Source organism: Cetorhinus maximus, chromosome 4 (genome assembly GCF_964194155.1).
Source record: "Cetorhinus maximus chromosome 4, sCetMax3.hap1.1, whole genome shotgun sequence".
Classification (NCBI taxonomy): Eukaryota; Metazoa; Chordata; class Chondrichthyes; order Lamniformes; family Cetorhinidae; genus Cetorhinus; species Cetorhinus maximus.
Window position 1 is genome coordinate 83,244,247 of NC_135882.1, and position 17,731 is coordinate 83,261,977.

At 38.7% G+C, this 17,731-nt stretch overlaps 1 protein-coding gene across 1 annotated transcript in view; it reads left to right on the forward strand.

Moving 5' to 3' along the window:
• The window catches only part of cyp7b1 (cytochrome P450, family 7, subfamily B, polypeptide 1), a 207,782-nt gene extending 192,468 nt beyond the window's left edge, over positions 1-15,314 (forward strand). The window contains exons 3-6 of the mRNA XM_078540426.1: positions 1,939-2,529; positions 4,944-5,150; positions 10,644-10,822; positions 14,815-15,314. Coding sequence (XP_078396552.1) covers positions 1,939-2,529; positions 4,944-5,150; positions 10,644-10,822; positions 14,815-15,105 — 1,268 coding nt within the window. The 3' untranslated portion in view covers positions 15,106-15,314. The remainder of the gene's footprint in view (positions 1-1,938; positions 2,530-4,943; positions 5,151-10,643; positions 10,823-14,814) is intronic.
• The last annotated feature ends 2,417 nt before the right edge of the window (positions 15,315-17,731 follow it).

Here is a 17,731-nt window from a genome sequence, read left to right on the forward strand (position 1 = left end):
TGGTGGTGCAGCAGAATCGTTTTCCCTAAACGTCATTCCAGCGAAGCAATACTGTACATCATTGTCAACAGTTCAGCAAAATCTTCCTAATAAGAGAATGATTACGTAAATGCTGTGTTTCACAAAAAATCTACCTTGTTGAATACATCTACCAGAAAGATTTTTTCCCCTTATTTTGTTCCACTAGAAATGAAGTACAAATGCCAGAAAAGATAAACTATTTTCAGCTGATACACATAATGTGCATTAACAGATTTTAATAAATGAGAGGAGAGCAATCAGATTATTTCTGTAGAATTTTTTAGATTTTATTGATTTAAACATTCATGTAGAAAAATTGACACTGACCTAGTATGCACATGCATTTTGTTTTTAACATGTAGCAAATAATGTGCATATTGCTGTTTTGGCTTCAATTAATAATACATATTTGAATTCTCATTTTTATGAAAACATATAACCTATTTTTTCATTTTTAGTTTAAACACCACAAGGACAAAATTTTGTGGCTCATGAACCCCAGGTATTACAAAACCATTGCACTCACCAGTGCCATCCAAAGCTGACCCCACTGGACTTTGTGGAGACAGTGACAGAGCATCTCATTTGCATGGGGTAGGCAGGTAGAAGCACCATTTCAGGTATGTTTCCAGGGCCCACCTTCCCCATGCAGCCAGAAAATCAGTTATATGCTTGAAATGGGGAGAGAGTGTTGCCTGGGTTCCAAGCATTGTCCTTCTTCATCCCTTATATAAGGGAACCAATCATTTAAAAGCTTTTATGAAAAGTTTTTCTTTTCTTCGGGCTTCAGGACCACTTCCCTGACCTTGACTCCACATGTAGGGCACTCTTGAGCATCTGGAGGCCGGTGCATCTTCATTCACTCTAAATACTGGCATCCACAGATTGAACCAGGCTACCAGAACTTCCTATTGTAGGGAATCCCTGCCCTTGGATCCACCCTTTCATGACATTTGCCTTGTACAGGCAAGAGGAGGCTACATACCAAACAAGGTATCTAGGTCTTTGCCTTATTCTCAGGGATCCTCTTGGTGCAGCCATTGGAATTATTGGGGAAGACTAGCGAAACCCCAGAGGAATATCAGCCCCTATATCTCTATGGCTACCAAGTCAACTGTTCAAGTAACCATTGAAATGCAATAAATCGCTTTAATACAGTGAGCGCCCATTATAAGGCATTGGTATTCTTACAGAATTTAAAGGATGCTACTTGTAGTAACCTCAAAGTTATATGCAGCATCTTGGTCTGTTGGCAATGAAATCTGTAATTCTTTTTCTCATCCGAGTGTGGAGTATGAAGGTATTGTGTTTCGAAGACTTTCTAGGTAATTACACAGGACAAAAGAGTGAATTCAGAACAAATATAACTAACAAATCTAAACAGCTGGAAGCTGGTTATAAAATACTCCTCTCTCAATCTCATTTGATCTAATTGCTCATCTGGTTTAAAGAGAAATGTTGATGAATTAGTAGTGCTGATGATCTGAAATGATCCAATATAGATCAAGACAAAAATAGGTTCACAGGTCACTTGTGTTACACTGGATACAGGTTTGATGTGTAGCACACACCGGGCAAGTGGTGGACAAAGCATGTGGGGCCTACCTACTGTCAGCAGCATAAGGCCCAAATCAATTTGATGGTTGTTTAAATTTGTAAGATAAGCTTCCCATTTGCGGCGCTGATGGGATTTGGAGGGGGGGTGGGGAAGAGGGCAGCAGGTGAGGTGGTGGAGGGGGCGGGGGCAGGTGCAACTGCGCAGTGAATTCAGCAGCTCAAGTTACAATGTAATCAACCAATCTATACAGTTACAATTTGCATTGTCCTTATATAATCGAATTGAAAGTGACATGAAACAAATAGTTTCCCTCAATGCTGTGCCATGTTTCTTATGTTTTTTTGTTTGATTTCTTGTAGGAAAGTACATTACCTTTGTTTTAAATCCATTCCTTTATCAGTTTGTGGTTCAGCACAAGCAATTAGACTTTCAAAAGTTTTCATTGGCGATATCAGCAAAAGCCTTTGGCCACCCTGATCTAAATGATCCCAAAATACCAGTATCCAATGAAGAGATTCACAAGCTCTACAACTGCCTAATGGGTGAGGAGCTAAATATTTTGAATGGAAGTATGATGAAGAATCTTCAGAGTGTACTGAAACAAGAACAGGTGGGGCCAACAGAGTGGAGAATAGAGAGTATGTTTGATTTCTGTTGCCGTATCATAATTGAAGCTACTTATGTATCATTATATGGAAAGGCTCCCAAGAATGAGCAAAAACAAATCATTGAGTTAAAAGAGAAGTTTCTTAAATTTGACAAAATGTTTCCCTATCTGGTTGCGGGGATCCCCATTGAACTTCTAAGCAACATCAAAACGATGCGTAAAGAACTGATCAGTTATTTCATGTCCAGAAAATTGGATCAACGGCTAAATATGGCGAATATAATCAAAAAGAGGATGAGCTTACTTGAGGGCTATTCATACCTTCAGGATCATCAAATAGCAGGTAAGGAAAAATGAATATATATAGCTGTACACAAACAGTCTTTTGCCAAACTCATCTTTTAAAAATTACAAAAGAAGTGCAATTGCATTCTGCTAGCCTACTCAGGCCATTTTGAGGAATTTATGGTTTTGCAACAAGGTTGATTGCTTTGTATTTTTCAGAAATAGGTGTCACAGTGAGTTTGAGTGCTATGCCTCCAACACCAGACTAATGATGCGTCTTGATTGAAATGAATCATGGACTGAACAGGATACCGAAATATGTTGTATATCACTAATTGGTTATTTCTCTTAGAGAAGATGCAAAGTCTAGTGTTAAAAATGGAAACCCACATGGATAAGAGCAAGGCCACACAGCAGGAAGCTGATGTTGATGTTGAGGCTTATTGTTTGGCTAGTGCAGAGAAAGCTATACCAGCGAAAATGTCCAGCTCCCCAGTACTATCCCTTACTATGATTAGCTGAAATCTAATTTACTTTTTTTTCAGTATAAAGCCCATAGAAAGATAAGACCTGATTTTAACACAGCATGTAAGGTGCAGACAGGACGCTAAAATGGCAACTAGAGGAATATGCTGCATTCCTGATGCAGTTTTAACTGCTGGGATTTCAGAAAATGGAGGCCACTTGACGGAAGCAAGTTGGGGTCTACTTAACATGGTATGATTGGATGCCTGTAGGCCACCAAAACCAGCAGTGAAACATTGCATGAGGAAGTAGCATGGCCAAAAGAGATCAAGGTAAGTTGAGTTTTACAATTTTGGGAAGGATTCCTTGGGTGTCAGGAATGGGAACGAAACTCTGCGCCTTGCAAGGATTCCATGGGCTTCCCTGTTGTGAACTTGTTTCTCTCTCCCCACTCTGCATCGGTTGTGCAACCTGCCCCCCTACCAAGCATTTAACGTATATTAGGAACTGTTCCCTTGGGTTCCAATAGACAGTTCTGAAATATTAAAATGAGGCCTAGGAGGGGCAGGTGTCAGTTCCCCATCTCCATTCCACAGGCATAATTTGATCTGTTGTACCTTTTCCTAGCATGATTAATCAAGCTGGCCAGCTTGAAAATCATGAACTCTTGGGGAAAGGATGTTTAGAGGCAGTGAGATGGATGGGGGAGTTGTTGGAAATGAGTTTATGTTTGTGAAATTTTGAGATTTTATTTTTTTGTGTATAAATTTTGGGGAAGAATTTTCTGTTTTCATGCCTGAACCTATGAGATCATCTGGCACATAGGGTACAGGGAAATCATAGAAAGGGTAAATTAAATTTATGCTATTCACAATGAGTGATGTCAACATTGGGGAACTGAACATTTTTAGCTGGTACAGCTTTCTGTGTGCACTAGCAAAACAATAACCCTCAGCATAGAAAGAGGCCATTTGGCCTGTTGCATCGTTGCTGGCCCTCTGAAGGAGCAATTCACCTAGTGCCACTCCCCTGCCTTTTCAGATAATGACCCTGTTCCCTTTCGAATACCTCAATTGACCCTGCCTCCACCACTCTCAGGCAGTGCATTCCAGATCCTAACCACCCACGGAGCAGTTTCTTCCCACCTACTCTGTCCAGACCCCTCATGATTTTGAATACTTCTATTAAATCTCCTCTTGACCTTCTCTTCTCCAAGGAGAACAGTCCCAGCATCGCTAATATTTCTACTTAACTGAAGTTCCTCAACCCTAGAACCATTCTCATGAACCCTTTCTGCACCCTCTCTAATGCATTCGCATCTTTCCTGAAGTATGTTGCCCAGAACTGGACTCAAAACTCCAGTTGAGGCCAAACCAGTATTTAATACAGGTTTAACATAACTGCCTTGTTTTTGTATTGTATGCCCCTATTCATATCAGAAGAGACGCGCAAATCGCCAATGTAATCTATCCAGTTTTTTATGATGCAAATAGTTAACCAGTGTAGAAGAAGACTGATGTACATGACCTGTTCAATATTCATGCCAGGCACAAAAAATCATATTATAAAGGTATTTTAATGTTGGGCTAAAGCACAAAAATAATTGAATTGTTACATTTAGGAGAAGACAATTATGTGACCTTGGATGTTTTTAAATCTTTGGAAGTAGCCTATATTGTAATATTTTCATCCTGCAATAGCCTTCTGGGATAATTGAATTCAACTTTTTGCTGATGTGGTAAAACAAGGCAGTTATTGCTGATAATGAGGCAGATTTAACGGAGCCACATTTATTCTCCCACCCCACCACCCCCCCTCCTCCGTGTAACATTGCTTTGAAACTGTCCTCATTAAGCAGAAAATTAGACTTCAGAAGCCTATTGGTCCTCATTAGCATTCACTGATCCTTGGCTGGGTCTTTGTCCTAACATCTTTTAATTAGCACACTGCAAATCTAATCAGTGTAATAAATGCTATTAATCTTCCTTTTCACTTATTTTCTCGCAGCACATCATTTTGCCTTCCTGTGGGCTGCTCTTGGAAACACAGTTCCAGCTGTATTCTGGGCCTTGTATTATCTAGTGAAGAACCCAGAAGCCCATGCAGCTGTGCATGATGAAATTGAGCATGTGTTACAGGCAGCAGGTCAAAGAACGGGCCCTGACTTCAATATCAGCCTCAGCAGAGAAGATTTAGACAGCATGGTGACCCTAGGTAACTCATTTAACATGCAACCAGAAAAGGGCATGTACAGTTCTGTTACCCTTGTTTTGAAATTTTCGATAACGCATTAAACACCCACTTTCATCAGTTATTGATTATGCACTTCCTAATGTACTGAACAGATAGTTTGATTACTTGTAAACATTAGTTGATAAATTAAGTGATTCTACTCTTCCAAAGACACAAGGCCCTATTCTCAAATCTCTGCTCTTTTTGAGCACAGCTCACTGCCGGAAATGTGGGATCACCAAATTAAGGACAACATTTCCATTGACTGGTGAGCTGTTCTTTCTGATAGAAAGCTAGTGCTGTTGTTTAAATGTTTAATAATTTTTGTTCACATTTTAATGACATGCTGTTGCCTGCTTTCTGCTGTAAATGCTCTTTTGTGATATATTCATCTTCCTCTTTAAAAGGCAAAAAAAGGAATATGCCAGGTCCAAGCCCCTCACTATATATTGTGCCTAAAGTTGAATCAGTTGAACCCTGAATAAAAAGGGATAATGTTTTGTGACTTCCTCTCTTGAATGTTTTAATTTGTAACAAAGTAAGTAATTCTCAGTGTAATGTAACAGTTTGGTACTATTGTGAAAGCGATTGAACATTCTGAACCTTACAGAATTGTTTCTGCAAAGCCTTCTCCTTCACTCACTGTTTCACCTGTTTGTGTCTCTACTATGAAAGAACATGCCTCCTCACTCTGATGATTGTTCACCTTTGCCATAATAACTATTTCTTTGGGAAAAAAAGAACTGGATTCCATGTACTGTAAACCCTTAACTAAAAACATCCAGTACACAATGTGTTAAATCTGTATATTGGATTTGACATACATTTTGGAATGAGAAATGAAGACATATGATCCTTTTAATCTTGGGAGTCAGCAAAACGGAAAAAAAATCCTCCGAGGAAATGCATGATCTCATTTGAGAACAGCAATCACACCTTATCTGACATGAGCTTCTAGTCTGCTTTAGGAAACAGTGGTTTAAAATTGGGATGCTCAAGAGGCATTGAAATGGAGGTTGACTGCTGAAAATGATGACATTGCAGGGTTACTAAGTACAGTAACCTATCGATGTAACTTTTTCTCATGTCCTTCATGTATGTGACCATTAGGTCATCTGATAGCATTATGGCCTATGAGTCAGAAGATTGTGGGTTCAAACCCTAATCCAAAACTGAAACAAATTTAAATTGACACTCCAGTGCAGTACTACATTGTTAAAGCTGCTGTGCTTTGGTTGAGATGTTAACCTGATGTTCTGCCTGCTGATTTGGGTGAATTTAAAAGGTTCCATGGCACCTTCCTTCACCAGAAATAGGTTAACTGGGTTGTTCAATATACTTGCTATTTGTGGGCTCTTGCTTTATTCAAACTATCACTGCATTTATCGCATTAGTGGCCCATCTCAAAATGTAATTCTTTGGATATGATGTCATCAGATGTTATGTAAATATATTTTTTCATATATATGAGTAACTTTATGGAAGCCATGTGAAACACTCAAGTTATCTTTTGTTACAAGAATACTTTATGCTGTTGAAGGCACTTTCCTACAGGGCCCACTCTAATAAGTGAAATCGTTTTCTTCTAATTAAAGCCATAATGTCCCATAGCAGCAATATTTTAAATGCTGAGTTTTAAAAATCCACACCCACAGGATATTTCTCCAATGAGAAAGCCCATCCCTTAAAACCCATCATTTAGATATTTTAAACAAAAGTAACAGTACTCTGATGTTGACACACGCCAAAAACTATTTGTAAACTCTGGCTCACCTGTCAATCACAATGCCAATCTGTCAGGCACCATTTAGGCAGCTGCTTTCCTAACGTGCTGCACAGTGACATCAGGCATCATTGACATCATCATGATTGACAAGTGGCCCAATGTTCACAAATAGTTTTGGAGGGTTTTCATACTTTAGAATAGGTAAACCAAAGGATCAGCTCGTGGGTTATGGGGGAAGGAATCCAAGTGGTGAATGTTTCTTTCAGCTATACTTCACTGAGCCAGTATGATAGACATGTAAGTAGAAAATATTATTAGAGTATGTCCTGAACCCCTTTATGGCGTCTCCTGATCTATAGTGTTGCAACTGCTAATTTATGCACATTGCTTGTGACTTCTTTATTAATCAAGAACCTATATAAAACATGGATTTTATAAAGCATCACTTCCATTTTAAAAGCAGCTTTTCGAGTGGTCCTTCAAAATTCATGCAAATGGTAGACATGGTAGAAAAGGCACCTTTCCCAACATTCTGCTTCTATGACATGTTTTATTTAGTGCTGGCTAAATCACACTTTGCTAATTTTCACGAAAAGGCATTAGCTATAAAATGCCTTGGGATGGACTAAGGATTTCTCGATGTAAAATGGGGCTTGTCTTTAAAGTCAATCTGTAATGAGTCCACTCACCCCTTTCACCAACAATATAAAGTTGCACTTATTTTCAATAGATCAGGATTAGTTATTGATCTGATAATGTATTAATGTTCTTTTGTGCAAAGCAGTATTGCCAAAACAAGTGTAGTGTAATATCAATTTCTCCTCACTCTAGTCAAAAAGAATAGGTGAGAAGTGTTTTTGTAAACAATTTACTGAAAACCTCAACATAATTTACATAACAGGCTGTGCAATAAAACTACATGATTCATGTTTTTAAGGAAGGCTCCATCATCCAGGAATGAATCCTCCTTATTGTTATTTTCTTTTATTGTCAGTTTATTAGCTGATAAATTGAAAACAATAACCAGGGGGATCAACTGCTGCAGTATTTCCGGTTGGTAATTGGTCATTCGCTGTTCAGTTTTATTGAACCTCATAGCATGGTCCATTCCTCATGCTCTAAGTCTTGAGTCATGTGTTAAATATAAAAGTAGTTGATAATGACCTTTTTGCAATCCTTCATTGCCGCATTTGATTGGTAACTGAATATCGAATCGCCATGTAGTTCAAGCCTACAGTTTCATTTTATCCCAGTTTGTCTGCTTGTCAATGGTTACAAGAAAGTCTCAAAGTAGTTGGTTTCACTTTTGTAACTTGCTTCATTTCTTATTTTTTGAAAAAATACATTTACTTCATGAAAATTAGAAAAGGATGTTTATGTTGATTGCTACCTCATAGATTTTTTTTTTAGAAAACAGTTAAATCTTGCTACGCACAATCGACCACAACAATCATAACAATAGTAACCAGCATAAGGCAGAGTAAGTATTACTATGTAAGGAACAAAAGACTTATTCGAAATTTGAATGCATTGGGACATTGCTGTAAATTGACTTCTATCACAATTATACATAGACTGTGGGTAAGATTTCAACTTTCACTTTACTAATCTAAATAAACATGTTGTTAAACAAGACTAGGCCTGCAACCTTAACTTAATACACATATCATTCAAGAAAAAAATAGGAAACCTTTTACTGATGCTGTAGCATGTTTTCAAAAGGGACTGTGAATATTTCGTCTAACCGCAACATGCACCCTGCAGTTTAGTTTCCAATGTTTTGGGGCAAGCTAAGGGGCATGTTCACTTGCTGTCTAGCTATCCCGTGGTAGGCTTTAAATTGGCGTGTTTGTTCGGTACTAGCACAGAAACAGATGTTGCTCCACTGCACTGGATAATTTACTGTACCTCTTGGTACTGAATGGAAGACCTCCCATGCTACCTGCTGATCTGTCCGTAGCATTGGATGGCTGCTTCTGATATATGTTAAATGCGTGCAAGAAATTGTAAGCAAGTTGTTTAGATTGATGAGATTTTCTGCACTTTATTTTTATTTTTGGCTATGTGTTTCAGGCTTTGCATGTTTTATAGAAATGTGTGTCTTTTAATTTGTCAGCTCAAACCCCATAGGCCTGTATTTCTCCCTTGCTGATCATCATCTGACTCATTACTTTTGTCATTTAATAATTATCATCATGATTGCTCAAAGCCAAAGCAGCCTAACCTCCCACATGTAGCTGGTACTGTAAGGTAAAACAGATTTGTCATTTACGATCTGACCACGAAGACACACTTTGTGCTCCATTATCGTGATTAACTTCTGCATAAGATATGCTTGCCCAATTGTCATTTGTGATACTACATCAGCCACTGACTGCCATGCTGCCAGGGAGAATGTCAACCAATGGAATGTGACCATGTTGCTTGTGTGATAACTAGTACACTACCATTTCACAGTTGTGTGCAGCAGTCATAAGATTTTTATTTGTTTCGTCTGATTTCTTAGGCAAACAGTAATGTTTCACTTGTCGTCTATCATTTCCCAAGCACATACTAAAATGGTTTATACACAGTGTCTTTCTTGTGGCTGCGCACAGCATGAGGGTAGGGGGTAGACATTTTTTCGTACGCTGCAAAGTTTCGCTGCCAGAACACTGCCAGTTAGAATCTATCGTGTCAGGTGCCTTGTGGCAATCCGCAATCCAGGCTTCATTCTGGATCCGCAGTTCTGTTCTGGCTTCGTCACCAACAAACCGATTTGACTCTGCCTGATTATAGTAACGAAGGCAGTCCAAAAGAATATGCACAGACTCACTGTACGTCACATTGAATCACCGCGCTGACCACACAAAGCTGACCGAAGCTTCATTCCTTTAGACAAATGCACGCTTAAGGAAAAACCTCCTGCGAGAATGCATCCCATGCCACTTTATTTTCTGTGCACGCTGCAGCAGATTTAATGTTTACTGAAAGAACAGTTGCTGTTTACTTCGGATTAGCACTTGCAGGTTTTTTTTAAGCTTCCTTTTTTAACAACGTGACGGTGCTTGAGATCGCGAGTGAAACTTACTTTATGCTACTCCCTTTAATGTAGGTAGATGAGTTTTGTAAATTTGTATCATCTAATGGGTCGATACTCAAATTTTCTGCTTTCACATGATCATCAAAAAAATCAAGTTACTAAATTCAGTATCCAGATATACTGTTGGAAAGAAGTCAGTTTTGATTACAATGTGAGTGTTGCAACCCTAGACAGGAGCTACATGCTGATATGCATTCTATCAGAATGATTTATGCAAATTATGCACATTATTCCCATAGGAATTTTTCCTCGAACTGCCAGGATAAATTGCCGGAAATTAGCCATAAAATCTGTCGAGCAGGGAACAAAAGTTGAAGGCCACTAGGATAGCAAGGACATTGGGTTTCTGGAGCCTACTAGGATAGGGTGGTGCATTCAGATTGAAAAGGTTTTCTAACAGAATCTGAAAATCTGTGATTGCGATTTTTATTAGAACGAAACCTTATTTCCCTTTTTGTGTTGAAATCAGAAAATTCTAGTACTTAACCACTGAATATAGCCAATATATCATTTGCCATGCTAATAATTTTAAGGATCTTTCCAAAATAAATTCTAAGTTGTGGATACAAAAACTGTGCACATCTTGAGACAGGACCTTACTACAATTCATGATGGTGACACTGTTTTTTCTTTCCCTTTGTCCATTCTTTTTCTCACATGTCTTTAGGAAGCGTAATAAAAGAAAGCTTTCGATTATGCAGTTCCTCTATGAACATCCGAGCTGCCCATGAAGATTTCACCTTAAAATTTAAAGAAGACCAAAGAATCAAATTGAGAAAAGGAGATTGGGTAGCCCTTTATCCTCAAATTCTGCACATGGACTCAGAGGTTTATGAAAATCCTGAGGTATGTGGTGTCTTGCATGTGCTGCTCATTCAATCCTGCAGCCATACAGCAACAAGCAGGCCTTTTGTTCCAGTGTTGCTATTGCTCTTTCTTGCAAAAAGAGTCTCCCGTCTTTTGAATAGCGTGTGGTCGAAGACCTGCAGGTCATTGAATTTAGTGTCTCAATAGAGAATATGGGAATGAGATTGAGTAGTCTTGCTTTGAAAAGGATTAACATTAAATTGTGAATTGATTGGCTTGAAGTCAAGAAAACTCTCAGCTTTGTCAGGTAATGGATCACTTGATGACCAAGAAAAAGAAAGAATAAAGAACTGTGTCGGTAACAAATAAGCTGCACTATTTAGATAATTGTGCCAGAGCATCATTGATTCCAAAAATTCCTGTAATAGCCATATGTTGCTTCACAAGGATTTTCCCTTTTCTTGATCAATTGATGTGGTGGTGTGAACTTGAGATTGTGAAGCTGTTGCTCTGCAGTGAAGCTCTGAGGGTAATTGTGTCATCTCCTTGTATTTTTTCCTGCAGCCAGAGTTAATGAATATCAAAGACTGGAAATTAATCCACCATGGCACAGCCTTAATGTGGCTTCAGAGATTCGCCACCTGCATGCAAATTAAATGCAATCAGATTCTACATTGCATTTGGTGAATTGTTGCTGGTACTAGCATTAACACTAAATTATGAGCTGAAGTTGGAAAGCGGGGGTGACCGTTTCAGCAGCAGCAAACACTGCTGTCTTCGTTCTCACCATGACCTTCCCATGTGCATGTGCACATGAATACATTAAATTCAGTTATTAGTATTAATTGACGGTTTTTATTCAAGACAAAATTTAATCTGGCCAGCATTTAATTTAGTATAATACATAGTTAGTACAATACAATGGTCAACTACCACTGAAAACAACTAGTTAATATTGTTTAGTTCATGCAGCATAGCATTAATACTCTTTCATAAATGTTGTCATGAATCTGCACCCTGGATTACATTGACAGATGTTATATGCACTGGTAGCTATGGTGAGCATTAAAATAAAACAAAGAATTCTCCCTGCCCATCTCTCCAAAAAATAACAAAAATCATACAGATTATTAAAATAAACAGAACTTAAGTTCAAAGCTGTTAAGTGGTCTCAGGGTTCACATGGTGGTTGTAAACTGTTCAAACATATTTAACGTCACTTGAACCCTTGTAATTTACTCCCACATATCCATTAGTCTGTAACAATAGTTAAACATGGAACAAACACTAATTCAAACTTACAGACTTGTATAATTTTATTGGTTTCAAATACATGCCCAGGTGCCTGATTTTGACATAGAGGAAGGGAAATAAACATAACAAGGACCTGAAAGAGAGTTATAAGTGTCATTTATTTGAATTATTATGATGGTCATAGAGTGCTTTCAGTTTATAACCCCATCAGAATCCCAAGACTGAGGATATGGCAGAGGAATATGCCAAAGCCCTTGTTTATTCCACAAATGAGCAAGGCCATTTAACTCAGGAAACACCTTAATTACAAAAAAAGGTAGTGGAAACCAGGAACTCTCCCCTCTCAAATAGATGCTGCATCAATTAAAATTCTCAAGGCCCAAATCTACAGATTATTTTGTTAGGCAATGGTGACAAAGGGATTGGACCAATATCAGATAAATGGAGATGAATTACCAATTGGCTATAATCTGATTGAATACCAGATTGGTTCAAGAGGCTGAATGGCCTTATCCTATTCCTATGAGGTTTGGAACTCGGGAGTGACAGCCATGAGTTTATATAAGTTTGCTTCTTGAGAAATGGGCACAACATGCAGCAAAAGTCTAGTGTGGTATTTCTTTGTATGGTGTATGTACAACCTTTGTGCTAAAACTTAAAAGGAAATATGTTTTTAGTCCAGAATGGTAACCCTCTTTGATGCCCAATGCAAAGTACTATGTTGTAGCAAACCAGAATACCTGGGCATTTAATATCACAGCTTTTAGAAGATTATTAGGTGCTATTTACCTGTTAGAGGTTACAAATGTTCAGTGTGTATGGCCTTACTGAAGTTTGTTTGAATCTAATTTATTTAGGAAGTGTTTGTACAAGTTTATTTTGGCTTGTAAAGGTTTTTGGTCAATTGTTGGAACATGAGTGAAGGAGAGTTTACTTGACTCTTTTTTGATTGCTGATTCAGAATACTTACAGGTAGTTATGGCAAAGGAGTTGTCATGTCTGATACTGAGGGTGAATTTGCAGCTATATAATTTATTTTCCAAGTGAGTGGTTCATGGAATAAATCCATGCCCCTTGTTTGTGAAAAACAAACTGTGTTACCTGCTATTCTGGGCCACATACATTATATGAGGATTTATTTCTTTCTCAGATACATCTGTCATGTACCCAATGAGTTGATTACTTATTCTGATGGAGCTCTTTTTGTTAAGTGATAAGAAAGGGTTTTAGTCACAAATTATGACATTTGACCTGGAAGATGGCAACGCTGATGGCACTATGTACCTGTATATTTTTCTGCAATTTGATGGAATCTTTAAAGTCTATGAATAACTTATCAGGCCAATTACTTTTGCTAGTTAGACGATTGGTCTTAGACATTTGGAATGATTAATGATCAAAATTCATCCAGATTTAAAACTTTATCTCTGTCCTCTCACTTAAGCGGTGCATAATATATTTAATTTCAGATCCTGGGAAAGCCTGTGTTCAGATTATACTCAGGGGTCACAGAAAGGCCATTAACACTTTAACTACTGTCATTATTTGATATATCACTATTATGCCCCCAAAAATAATTTGTTTAATAAACTATAATTTGGATCATTTTACAAAAATGATTAAACTTCTGACCATTGCAATATTTATATAGAGTTCTTTTGAAAGGGCAGTGCTCAAATTTTTGAAAATGTAAAGACAATATGACTCTTAAGACAGAACAATGAGTACTTTAATTTTGCTTTTTTTTTGATTATTCATTTTCATTACAATATAAGTTAAAATTCAGTTATGCATAACCATTACATTAAAGAACAGCCTTCAAGAAAACTGATCAAACGATTACCCAGGCACAGACGGATCAGAGATTATACAGTGCATTGGACAAAAATAACCTAAACAAATGATAATATTCAAAACTGAAAGTTACTCAAATACTTAGGAATACTGAATTAAATTGTAGAGTGCCAAGTTTTTGCACAGTGGCTTAATAGAATCTTTGGCAATGAATAAAGAAAGAAAGTAAAAAAGAGAGTTGGAGAACAGATTGTGCTCTACTTTGTGGTAGGCAGATTCAAATTTTCACAGTTAATCTGAATCTCCAGCTTTTTAGTGCCTTCTCCAAACCCAAATGAAGTAACATAGCTTTTTCTGGCATTTAGTCACTTGAGGTTACATTTCACAGCAACCTATATCTACTGCAACAATCATATGTAGGTTAATGAATGCGTATGAAGCTGACAAACCTTTTCATGAGTTATAAATTTAACAGATTTATTTCTCTTAAGGTCCACAGAAGTGACTGTTTCATAAAACCTACTATTAGTGTTTTACTTTCAAATGATTTGACGTGTAACCAAAACAGTTGTATAAATATAGTTTTGAACTAAAAAAATATTTTGTTTAATTTTGTTTTATTTACATTATTCTACAATTTTCTCCCTTTCGCTTTGCAAGATGCTTTTTTTGATCACATTGCCAACTCCTTGGCACTTCAATCAATTGGCCATTCTGCACGTGAAAGCCTAGCCAGTAAATGTTGGCAAAATATTTGGTTATGGAAGGCACCACAGCCAAAGTCAATGCTCTTCTCACCTAAAAGTCATGCACATGTATTTTCCATTAGTGGTCATTGGGAAAAATTCAGTGGTAAAGAAAATTAGGCGGAATGTGAAATGAGCCACCGATTTGCTATTGTCCATTTACCACTACTGTCCAAGACAAATTACCATTATATTTAAAGAACTTTCTTTTAATTTTTATTTTGCATATATTTCCAGGTGTACAAGTATAACCGTTTTGTAGAAAATGGAAAGGAGAAGACTGCCTTTTACAAGGGAGGAAAGAAGCTTCGGTATTATTTGATGCCTTTTGGTTCTGGATCAAGTATGTGTCCTGGGAGACACTTTGCAATCAGTGAGATCAAAATGTTTCTCTCAATAATGTTGGCATCATTTGACATGGAAATCGTCAAAGGGGAAAGGTCAGTAGGACTTGATAATGACCGTGCAGGCCTTGGCATCTTATTGCCAGATTCCAACGTCCAGTTCCGCTATAAATTGCATCAGTGAAGAAACATGTTAAACTTTCATTTTGGAACTGAGAAAATTACATATTGGTGAGTCAGAAATTGGGTTGAAGTTTGATTCCTGTGCTGACAGATCAGGAATAATGCTCGCTGACTTTGGCTGAATCAAATCTAGGAAATTCTATCTAGCATGGGGTAACATTATTTTCTGTCTTTGGTGAGTAGAAAAATAAAGCAGCTTTTCCTTGCAAATATTGTCATATTTCTCCGTGTTCACAGTAAAAAAAAAGTCCTAATATGTTCCAAGCAATGTGTAACTTTCGGAGCATCTTACCTGATGCTCAATCGCACACATTCAAGATAGAATAGATTAGCACAAACACTTTTAAAGGATTGAGTTGGTTGAGAGTAACAGTACTGGGTTCAGATAATTTTCCATCCACTGAAATTCCTGCAGGTACTCCAGCCTCTGAAAATGGGCATTGGGATCACAAGGCACAATTCACTTGGGCCAGTTCCTTCAGATGTAGGCAGCTGGCAAAATTTTTGCTGACAATTCATTTCATGATTGAAATGTGCAAGCAGTGCTAAGCATGTTGTTAAGCAGCTGCACACCTAAGCAGGGGGCACAGAACTGTGAGAGGCTAGCATGAGTTTAAGCTACCTGTGCTACTTAAAGTCAGCCTGCACCTCTTAACTGAGAGGTGCATTTTGACTGGACCAGTGCTAGAAGTTATTCTAAAAAGTGAGTTTGACTTGGGAAAGACGCAACAATGGCACAACATGGCAAAGAGCAAGCTCCATGGTTTTTCACAGCAGTGGAGGCCTTGGTGCAGGAGGTGGACAGCAGGAGGGACAGAAGGCCCTCCAGACATACAATGCAAAGGGCGTGTGAACAGATAGCTGTGGAGGTCAATGCCAGTGGTTTAGCCCCAAGGACCTGCAAACAATGCCACAAGGTTCAATGATCTCACAGGAGTGGCCAAGATCAGTGAATGTATCTTCAAATGCCATATCCCACCAACCGTATCACTAGCCTCACACCCTGCTCAATGCACCACATTCCCATCCAAAATCTCGTTCACCCACTACAACTCAAACGTCACATTCATAGCTTCACGTCACCCTCTCACACTTCCACCCACACCTCTCAGATTGCACACGCTGACTAGAAATATCATCTCCAACCTGCAAGGAGCCTGGCGCCAAAATGTTCTAGTCACATTCAGCTTCACAGCCACCGGCAATCCTCTCTCCATCCTGCTCTGAGGCTGCAGGTCTGCAACAAGTGGCACATTTCAGTGAACACTTCCTTAGCGAAAGAGGGAGGTCAGAAGCACTGGCCCAGGTTTCCATTTAGGCCCAGAGACCCCATGGAGCTTCCAAAATGCTGGGCGAGACCTGCATGTGGAAGTCGTGCCTCCATTTCCAACAGATCCCATTTTTTCCAGTAGGGAAAAGGGCAGGTGGGGACATGATTCATACATGAGGGAAACCTGAACTCAGCTAGGCCATTTGAACTTAGGGTCTGTTTGAACTCAGTACCAAGTTTCACTGTAGCAAGGGCCTTAACCTTCAACATGGGACTCTCAAACTTATGGAGTAGACATAAAGATTCTTGAAGGATGGATAACTGTCATGATGTGAAGTTATTTAAATGCCCAGCTCTTCAAAAATGAAAAAAAAAACAAGCTGCCAGTTCAGTGAGAGTTAAAAAAACCCTCTCGCAGTTACAATAGCTGTTTGCTGACATTTCCCTTGGGTATCTTTTGCTTGGCTGATTTCCATAAGCTAAAATTAGCACAGGGTTTCTAAGTTCACAGTTTGATTGACAGCACAAAGAGTCTTTAAAGGATTAGCTATTTTTGATGTGGGGTTATGAATGGAAGTTTGTTTTATGAGAGTTGAACCACTTGAAATTGGAAAGGTTTGAATGAGCTTTCATGAATTGGATTTTATTATTGTGAAGGATGTATTACAATTATAGACCTTTATTTTATTTCATCTCAATATGGCTCCTGAAGTCTGCCTATGGTGGATATTGGTTGAGTTGGCATGGAGGGTGTAAGGACCAAGCATGGTGAATGAGTTGGCATGGTTTTGCATTAAGTTGGCATGGGGCCTATAAGGGGTGAAGTGGGGGGTGGGCGGGGGCATGATTTGGTATGGAGGATATGAGCAGCATTAAAGTTGCATGGGGAGTGGATGGGGGGAGGTGATTGGTTGTGAGTGCTAGAGGTCTTAAAATTTAGTGAAAAAGCTGGGACAAAATCCCAGAGAAACAGGATGGGACTTTTAACCAGCTCATGGACACCTCCCATCTGTTTCCATGGACGGCAGACCTCCCTCTATCCCGCACAGCAGCCCCAACTCAAGCTACCCACCTTGGTAATGAAAATCTCGCCCATTGTATCTAGGTGAGGTTGAGGTAGGAGAATTGCTCCAGAACACTCAAGGTGGATATGGCCTTCTACTGAAAATTCGTCCTCCTTCTCCTCCTCCTCTTTCTCCTCCCTGTTCCAGCAGCTTGCCCTCTCCTGTGTCTCCTCTGCTCATTCTCCCTGTCATGCTGCAGGTCAAGAGGACTGGAAATGGTGAGTAGAAGCCTTGAAGTGAGGAGCAAGGCCTTCACCATGTGCCACATCACACCCTGTAAAGTTCAAGTTACA